Consider the following 9,770-nt stretch of genomic DNA (forward strand, 5'->3'; position numbering starts at 1 on the left):
TCTCCCTTATTCTCTCTCTTTCCCTCTCCATCTCTCCAACTAATTTTCTCTTCCTCTCTTCCATTTGTAATCTCTCTCTCTCTCTCTCTCTCTCTCTCTCTCTTTCTGTTTTTATTTTATGTATTCCCCTCCCCCTCCTTTTGTATATTGTGACAAACTGATCTTGTAGTGTGGTGTGTGGTAAGACTGTCATAAAGGAGTTTCCCATCTCTTTCTTTCTTGTTCTCTTCTCCACCTTTTCATTCACTCCCTCTCTTCCTCCCTTTCCTCTCTATGCTTGCTGCTGTCAATCCTTCCACCACACAGTGTTCAGCGTCTCTCTCTCTCTCCCTCTCCTTCTCCTTCCATCTCTTCCTCCCTTTCCTCTCTATGCTTGCTGCTGTCACTCCTTCCACCACCCAGTGTTCAGCGTTTTCAATGACAGCTGTCAAAGTATCAGGGTGGTGATTGGGCCACACTAAAGTACTGCTATATGCGAGTTGACAACAAATACTTCACTTCCCATGACACATCCAGCAACAACAACAACAACAACAACAATAACAGAAACACATACCCAAACTGCATAACAAGAAAGCCATAATAAACCCAGCTGAGGCTGTCACACAAAATAACAAAACTAAGCTGGCAGCCATCTTTCTTTAGAGCTTAGAGCCTATTACACAGGGGACATGAGTGTGGGGGGGGGGGGGAATTAGCCAGACTTAACTCCCCTGACCGCCCCCCTTGGGAAAACAGTGGGGGCAAGAGGCTCACGCCAGGAGAGGCACGGTGACTTTTTTAGGACAGAGGGAGGAGTTACAGGTTTCTCTTTCACTCTCATTCAGTCTGGATCTGTCACTCATGTTTCAGGGGTGGGGGGGGTGGGGGTTAGGGAAGGGAGGGTGGGGGGCGGGGGGGTAGTGAGGAATATTTCAGGACAAGCCCCTGGAGCGCTGCACTGAGGAGTCAGGCAGGTGGAGAACAGGTGTGTGTGTGTGTGTGTGTGTGTGTGGTGTGTGTGTGTGTGTGTGTGTGTGTGTGTGTGTGTGTGTGTGTGTGTTTGTTGCAGAGAATGGCAATTACAAACTAGAAAGAAAGTGCGCGATGAATGAATGAATGAATTAATGAATGAATGAATATGTGCAAAGCTGTGTAACTATGTGTGTGAATTGAAGCTCGTGTGTGTGTAAAAATGCAACAGAAAATTGAACATGCGTGTATGTGTGTAAGAGGGAAAACAAACCCTCTCCCCTGTCTCTCCCCCGTCCCTCTGGCATCTTCTCTATCGAACCCCCCCTACCTCAAACCACTCTCCCCCACCCCACCCCACGTCCAACCCCAACCCCTAGAGCCCAGGGAACACACACACACACACACACACACACACACACACACACACACACACACACACACACACACACACACACACACACACACACACACACACACACACACACACACACACACACACACACACACACCCCAAGCCCAACCCCTAGGGCGCAGGGAACTCATGCCTGGATCTGTACTCTGGCTGTCTGTGGCGGGGAAGTGTGCTTTGCATATTTTTTTGGGGGGGGGGGAGTTATTTGGGGAACCAGGAGGGGGTTGGGAGGCGCACCTGTTTCTCTCTCCACACGTCTGCCCCTTCCTCCACCAGCTGCCTCTTCATCAGCAGACCCTCGCTGAGCATCCTCATCCTCTCCTCCAGCTCCGCACGCTCCTGCTGCCCCAGATTCCTGATGAGGAGAGAGAGGGAGAGAGAGAGGGGGGGAGGTGAAGGAAAGAGAGAGCGAAAGAGAGACAGAGACAGACAGGGAGAGAGAGAGAAAGAGAATGCGACAAGGAGGGAGGGAAAGGAATTGAAAGAGAGGGGGGTAGAGAGTGAGAGATAGAGAGATAGACAGACAGACAGACAGACAGGGAGAAAGAGAGATAGACAGACAGACAGGGAGAGAGCGTGAGTGTAAGAGAGAGAGAGAGATAGACAGAGAGACTCATAGAGAGATAGACAGACAGACAGAGAGAGAGAGGGAGGGAGGGAGAGAGCAACATATAGAGCAAGAGTTAGAAAGAAAGAGTGAGAGAACAAGGAAGGATGAGAGAGGAAGAAAAAAGAGACAGAGGAACAGTGAGCAGAAAACCGAAGGAGAGATGAAGAGAGAGAAAGATGAAGAGAATAAGAGAGATGGGAGAAAGGAATAGACAGAGTGAGAACTTAGCTGTTGTTTCTCCACTAGACTACTTCAGTTCTGTTTCAACAGGCCTGCCTGCCTGCCTGCCTGCCTGTGTAGTGACACCACTGCAGATGATTCAGAACGCAGCGGCACGTTTGGTCATTGATCAGCCAAAGGGGACACATGTCACTCCTCTGCTGGTCACCCTTCACCGGCTCCACACACACACACACACACACACACACACACACACACACACACACACACACACACACACACACACACACGTCACTCCTCTGCTGGTCACCCTGGAGCTCCACACACACACACACACACACACACACACACACACACGTCACTCCTCTGCTGGTCACCCTTCACCGGCTCCAAAGGGGACACATGTCACTCCTCTGCTGGTCACCCTTCACCGGCTCCCTGGAGGTGCTAGAATGAAATTTAAATCCCTCACCCCCGCCTACAGGAGGGCCACCGGATCAGCACCTGCCTATTTAAATGCTGTGATTCAGCTCTACTCCCCCTCTTGACCACTTCGCTCCTCCGGTGAGCGTCTGCTGTCTGTCTGTCTGTCTGTCTGTCTGTCTGTCTGTCTCTCAGCAGCAAGAGATGGCAGTCAAGACTCTCTACGCTCCTGGTGCCTCAGTGGTGGAGTGACCTACCTAATAATGCCCCTTCCAGCGACAGCCTAGGTACATTTCAACTCAACTTTTTAGACAGCCTTTGACTAATTAGTCCATTTGTTTGAGGCATATTTTATAAATATGAAGTCATTGGTATTTGGTGTAGTTATTATTAAACCTTATTATTATACCTTAACTCTAACTATATATCTATACTACAGGAAGAATATGACTATATATCCATCCGATTTTGACTATATACTCATACTACAGGAAGAGTGAGACAGCCAGACATATTAAGACAAAAAACAGCAAAAAAAACACAGACAATGAATGACAGAATGGGAGATGAGAGAGAGAGAGAGAGAGAGAGAGAGAGAGAGAGAGAGAGAGAGAGAGAGAGAGAGAGAAAGAGGTATGCAGGAGGAGGGAGTCTGTCATTCTCCCTCCCTCAGTGGTCTGATATGGAGGTGGGGGTGTGTGTGGGGGGGTGTGTGAGGCTAGTCACGTGAGCAGAGAGAAGGGAAAAGGAGCCCTTTTGTCCTCGCATTGCCTCAGACAGACTTTGAAAAGTAGGCCAGAGTGAAGCCAAGGCGCGCCTCACTACACCTGCTCTCAGGCAGCCCCCACCGCTGCGCCGGGCTCATTGGCATTCACATGCATTACTGCATAGGTGCAGCTAGCTTCCTGTCGTTAGCCTTGGCATTCACATGCATTACTGCATAGGTGCAGCTAGCCTCCTGTCGGTAGCCTTGGCATTCACATGCATTACTGCATAGGTGCAGCTAGCTTCCTGTCGGTAGCCTTGGCATTCACATGCATTACTGCATAGGTGCAGCTAGCTTCCTGTCGTTAGCATTGGCATTTACATGCATTACTGCATAGGTGCAGCTAGCTTCCTGTCGTTAGCGCTCACCCATGCGTGTGCAATATCTGCATGGAGCAGCTGACTGCGTCTGCTGCTCTTCACTGATGTATGGAGACAGTGACACACACGCCAATCATGTGTCTTCCAACCACAATCCACAGGAATCATTTGCATTTACATTTATATATTTAGTGGACACTTTTAGCCAAAGCAGCTCACCCCACAGATATACACTCTCATCACATGGGTGGGTGGGTGAATTAGACCTATGACCACGGTGTTGTCTTGCTGTCCACACCAGTTGTACCACAGGAGCCCCACAAGGGACCAAAGCAGTGCAGAGGATAGTCAGGCCTGTGACCCCCGCCGCTTAGCGGCCTGTGACCCCCTCCGCTTAGCGGCCTGTGTCAGCCCTGTGACAGCTAATCTGTTTTTTACTTTACTTTATATGGCACATTCATGGTTAACTAGTGGCAAGCCAATAGGAGGACTATACAAATCTAGACCTTTTTGTACGATTAAATATCATATTGGCAATGATTAATAATAATTTTCAGTCTTCTGAAGGAAGAAATGGTCATTGTGCACAGGAGTTATGAAAGAGCAGGTGCAATGAGGTTGTGAGAATAAAACATAATAATGGAGGAAGAAAGAACCACCTTTTTTCTTCAAGGTAGATGGGGAAAGTTTACTGCGTGGTAAATGGAGAAACACTGACACCTGGTGGTGACACTTGGTACTGCCATTCATTTGGCAGTGCAGTTTGTAGCATCATGTAAACACAGTGTGTGTGTTCTTGTCAGTATTTCATCATACCAGTTGTATGGTCTATAGAAGATGTGAATAATAAAATTGTATTTTATTTTGGTCATATTCATAATCACAGCTGTCACAGTGGCAAAGCAATTGATCTAAATTGTCATTGCTCCCAGCACCTTCAAAACAGTCATGTTTGATCTGAAAATGAAGTGCTCTGGACTACACCACCCATAATCCAATGCGTGTTTTCAAAGGAAGGTGAAAGGTGTCTGGGGTCCAGGACTCTCACACGAGGTTCACACTGACCAGTGCTCGTAGTCATAGAGAAGTGGTAGATTTTCTATGGGTTGCTGTTACAAACAGGCTGGGACATCCAAAATGACAACAATGACAGTTGATAATCAAACGGCATGACATCTAACTTAGCTTAGCACTTAGCAACCACTTAGAACTTCCAGTCACAGCAGTATTATGGTCTGGGCACTGTGTTACGCTTTGCCACTATCACTTTCCCATTACCAGTGTGATCCCCCACCTTAAAGCTGCTAACATAGGACAACAAGCAAGGCACTGGGCAGCAGACGGACCAATGCGCTATGAAGGAGCAGACGGACCAAAGCGCTATGAAGGAGCAGACGGACCAATGCGCTATGAAGGAGCAGACGGACCAAAGCGCTATGAAGGAGTAGACGGACCAAAGCGCTATGAAGGTGCAGACAGACTTAAGCGCTATGAAGGAGTAGACGGACCAAAGCGCTATGAAAAAGCAGACAGACTTAAGCGCTATGAAGGAGCAGAGCTATGGTGGTCTGACTCGCTTCTTTAAAAAATCACTGACCTGCATGTCTTCTGGCAGAGGGCCGGGCTGCTGTACTCATCGGATCCGTCGCAGCAATCTAGGGAGAACAGAGAACAGAGAACAGAACCGGTCACATCACGGGGCCTTCTGCTGTAGACCAGGCAAGCGACAGCCGTTTTTGTGAGAGTCTTCTGACGACTGCAGGCCTAAACGGAAAATGCCTGAACTTCAACCTGAACAGTCCTAACAGTTAAGCTATGTCTTTGGTTAAACAAAACATAAAAGCTCTCAATACAATTTTTTTTCTGTTTTAATGCAGCGCCTATAAAGCAACATATGACACCTCATACCAACCTCCTTTCACATGTGCAGCGTACACAACGCCTGCCTGTTTCCCACTTTTTTTTTTTATCTCAGAGGATAATTACAGAGCAGGTGCCTGTTGTTCAGCAAGGAGAGTGAGGTGCTAACAGCGATGTCACAGGTTCAGTTCCCAGGGGTACACACAATGAGAAATAATTATCTGCCTTTTAATCCCCTCATGTACGATAGTAAGTAGCAGTTGCTATTCTAAACCTGCAATGCTGATTGTTCAGATATTACGTACTGCCATTTTGCAGCTAATCAGCAGGTAGCTTTATCCAAACCAACTTACTGCAGTGTACAACTGAACACTTGTATCAGTGTGTGTGTACTCCCTGTGTCAGTGAGTGTGTGTGTGTGTGTGTATGTGTGTGTGTGTGTGTACTCCCTGTATCAGTGTGTGTACTCCCTGTGTCAGTGAGTGTGTGTGTGTGTGTGTGTGTGTGTGTGTGTGTGTGTGTGTACTCCCTGTATCAGTGTGTGTACTCCCTGTACCAGTGTGTGTGTGTGTGTGTGTGTGTGTGTGTGTATGTGTGTGTGTATGTGTGTGTGTACTCCCTGTATGAGTGTGTGCACTCCCTGAGAACTAGACCCATGACCTTGGTGTTAGCAGCTTGTTCTGCCAGTTGAACTGCAGGAACACGTGCTAGTGCTAAAATAAATGGAATGTGTAAGCACTCTCTGGCCTGCCGGAGTGCGACTGACTGGTTTTCTGGTTGCATCAAAGGACTCGGGCATAGGAAAGGGCTGTTTTGAGGTGAAGCGTCAAATAAAACTGCATGTTGCATTCTGATGAGGCAGGTAGAACCAGGAAATTCAGCATCTTCTCCTCTTCGTCTTTTCAACAGGGAGAGATGCTTGGGAAGCAGAAGCAGATGGACAGTGATGGGATACACGTGGGTGTGTGTGTGTGTGTGTGTGTGTTTGTAAGTGAGTGTGTATTTGTAAGTGAGTGTGTGTTTGTGTAATGAGTTTGTCTTATGAAGATGGACAAGGAGTGATATATTGATATGAAGTGTTTATTGCTGAATTAATAGTGACCCTTTACATGTGAAAAGCATGACAGTTCAACATCATTGTCAAATTCACTGATAGCAACTGTGTGTGTGTGTGTGTGTGTGTGTGTGTGTGTGTGTGTGTGTCTGTGCGTGCACGTGCGTGTGCGTGTGTGCGTGTCAAAATCTTTTGTGTGTGAGAGCATCGTAACCAAACACGTAGAGTAGAGGTAGACTAGTGAGAGTAGAGATACACTAGTGAGAGTAGAGATACACTAGTGAGAGTAGAGATAGTGAGAGTAGAGATACACTAGTGAGAGTAGAGATAGTGAGAGTAGAGATACACTAGTGAGAGTAGAGATACACTAGTGAGAGTAGAGATAGTGAGAGTAGAGATACACTAGTGAGAGTAGAGATAGTGAGAGTAGAGATACACTAGTGAGAGTAGAGATACACTAGTGAGAGTAGAGATAGTGAGAGTAGAGATACACTAGTGAGAGTAGAGATAGTGAGAGTAGAGATACACTAGTGAGAGTAGAGATAGTGAGAGTAGAGATACACTAGTGAGAGTAGAGATACACTAGTGAGAGTAGAGATAGTGAGAGTAGAGATACACTAGTGAGAGTAGAGATAGTGAGAGTAGAGATACACTAGTGAGAGTAGAGATACACTAGTGAGAGTAGAGATAGTGAGAGTAGAGATTGTGAGAGTAGAGATACACTAGTGAGAGTAGAGATAGACTAGTGAGTAAAAAAGGTAGGGAGAAAAAGAGAATGACAGAGAGAGAGAGAGGGGTGGGGAGAGTGAGAGAGACAGACATGATAAAAGGGGGTGATGGCAAGGCAGATCTAATTGACCAATCTGCCGCAGGGATTCAGAATGGAAATTGACAAACATGGCGGTACAGACCAGGTCTATCGGAGTCTCCTCTCAGAGATACATGACAAACATGGCGGTACAGACCAGGTCTATCGGAGTCTCCTCTCAGAGATACGTGACAAACATGGCGGTACAGACCAGGTCTATCGGAGTCTCCTCTCAGAGATACATGACAAACATGGCGGTACAGACCAGGTCTATCTGAGTCTCCTCTCAGAGATACGTCCCCAGAGCCCCCTGAGACACGGGTCTGTCTAAGAGATAACCTGAGCTTACATGCACAGGCATTACTGCAGAAAACAGACCTCAAGGCACAGTGTACATTTTTAAGAAGAAACTATGGAGCTTTGGTCTAAAACTAACCAACTAAAATCCAACAAACATGTCCTGCAGATGCCATCAACTACAGCACTGATACAAGCTAGCTCGCAGGTAGGAGATTTTGCAGGAAAGAGAAAGTTGTTTGTTTGTTTGTTTGTTTGCGGGTACATTCACTCACCACAGATGCCATCGTTGACTCGAGAGGACTGGATGTAGTGCGGCCGGAAGCCCAGGTTTGTGCAGTAGAATCGGCCACTCGGACACGCCGCTGTTCCTGAGAGGAGAAAGCTCTCTGTCGTCAACCACTGAGAGTACAGTAGTCTGAACATTCAGAACATTCAGACTACTCTATCTCAACTCAAAAGCTCAAAAGTAAAGTTACTGCATTTAAGCAGACAAAACAAAACCAATTCATATTGCATTCAAACTGACAATAAAATTGGCAACAGACAAGTATAATGTCATGTACAAACATAGGTAATATAGTCTGAGCTAATATGTGGGAGTTTGGCTAGGGCACCAAAAACACTACATGTGTGACAGTGAATCTGAGGGTCTGTGAAGGAAATTGCAGTTTTATTTTTTTATTTGCCACAAGGTGGCGGTAGTGTAGCGCTGTTCAGCTGCAAGCGCTCTATCAGTTATGGTTAACAATAATAAACGAGCAATGTTCTTATGGCAAATTAACGACTAACTTCAACAAAAGAAAATGCAGAAGTTTAACGACCACTCGCTGATTTTGTTTGCTTTACACCCAGTGGCCTATGAGCCTGCTCCAAATATGAAATGCTTTGTTCAGATGTCCATGCATTCTTACAGTTTACAAACGTTCAGGGCCTGGAATGTCAGAAGACTCGTGTTTTATAAACAGTCTACGGTAGGGAAAAGTCCAAGGGCATACAGATAAATAAAGGCAAATATATACCCGGTTCATCAGACCCATCCGCGCAGTCGCAGTAGTCGTCATTCACTTGCTCGAAGGGGATCAATTTTGAGCCATCGATGCAAAGGAATGACTTTCTCTCTTTATAAAATCTCTTATCTGCAAAACGGAAGACAGAGATATTCACAAGACACACCTATGGACATCATAAAAATTATGTTTAAGTCATCCCACTAATCATTTATGTGCACGGATTCACAACATACTGTTGATGCTGCAAAATGACACGTTACTTGAGAGGTCCAGGCAGTTGTACAGTGGCTGTGTGTGTGTGTGTGTGTGTGTACGTGCCAGCGCCAGCAACTAAGTCTAATATTATGCATGCCACTTACAAGATATAGAGATGCCTCGGATCTTCCTTGATTCCACAAATAGAGCAGCCCAAATTATGACAGCTACGGCGATGTGAAAGTGCATGTCTATGGAATACTTTGAACTTCGTAGACTACGTTTGAAACAGCAAGGAAGCCGTTTAACGCTGCTATGATGGCAAGGTGGTAAACGTCTGTGGAGGTGTCCAGGTAGCAGGCTATGCAGTGGCACTAACTCGCATTGGACTGTTAGCTAGCTTACTGTGAGCCTGTTAACTTGCCACTTACAGACATTTTGACAAAAAACGGAATTTGCTTTTCGTCGAAGTTTAAAGACACTGTTGTGTAAACCGGCTTGGTAAACAAGAACTAGATAAAACTTAAATGACACTGGGAGGGTGACGAACTTGCATTGCATAGCCATAAACACCTGTTTAAGATGCCTTTGCTTGCACTGTTGTTTTGGCGCTTCCTGTGTCGGGACCACGTGGTGTTAAGTACGTCATTATTTACGGTTTCTAGGGTTCCCTTTTAAAGCTATAGTATCAAAACAGTATACCGTGTGCAAACTAATGTAGCCTTTATAATGGATACGCTGATTATATTCATCCAGAATGCTTTAAGTACGACGCCAACAAAAAAGGACATGTATGTGTGTGTGTTTGTGTGTGCGTGTGTCTGAGAGAGCGAGAGAGAGAGAGAGAGAGAGAGAGAGATGTTGGTGTTAAGGGAGCC

At 46.2% G+C, this 9,770-nt stretch overlaps 1 protein-coding gene across 1 annotated transcript in view; it reads right to left on the reverse strand.

The window, feature by feature from the left end:
• Window positions 1-9,493, reverse strand: part of LOC105903068 (glucosidase 2 subunit beta-like) — a 165,326-nt gene extending 155,833 nt beyond the window's left edge. The window contains exons 1-5 of the mRNA XM_031585570.2: window positions 9,057-9,493; window positions 8,707-8,823; window positions 7,960-8,055; window positions 5,263-5,320; window positions 1,604-1,721 (exon numbers count right to left, since the gene is read on the reverse strand). Coding sequence (XP_031441430.1) covers window positions 1,604-1,721; window positions 5,263-5,320; window positions 7,960-8,055; window positions 8,707-8,823; window positions 9,057-9,141 — 474 coding nt within the window. The 5' untranslated portion in view covers window positions 9,142-9,493. The remainder of the gene's footprint in view (window positions 1-1,603; window positions 1,722-5,262; window positions 5,321-7,959; window positions 8,056-8,706; window positions 8,824-9,056) is intronic.
• Window positions 9,494-9,770: the final 277 nt, after the last annotated feature.

This window comes from Clupea harengus, chromosome 18, assembly GCF_900700415.2.
Source record: "Clupea harengus chromosome 18, Ch_v2.0.2, whole genome shotgun sequence".
Lineage (NCBI taxonomy): Eukaryota > Metazoa > Chordata > Actinopteri > Clupeiformes > Clupeidae > Clupea > Clupea harengus.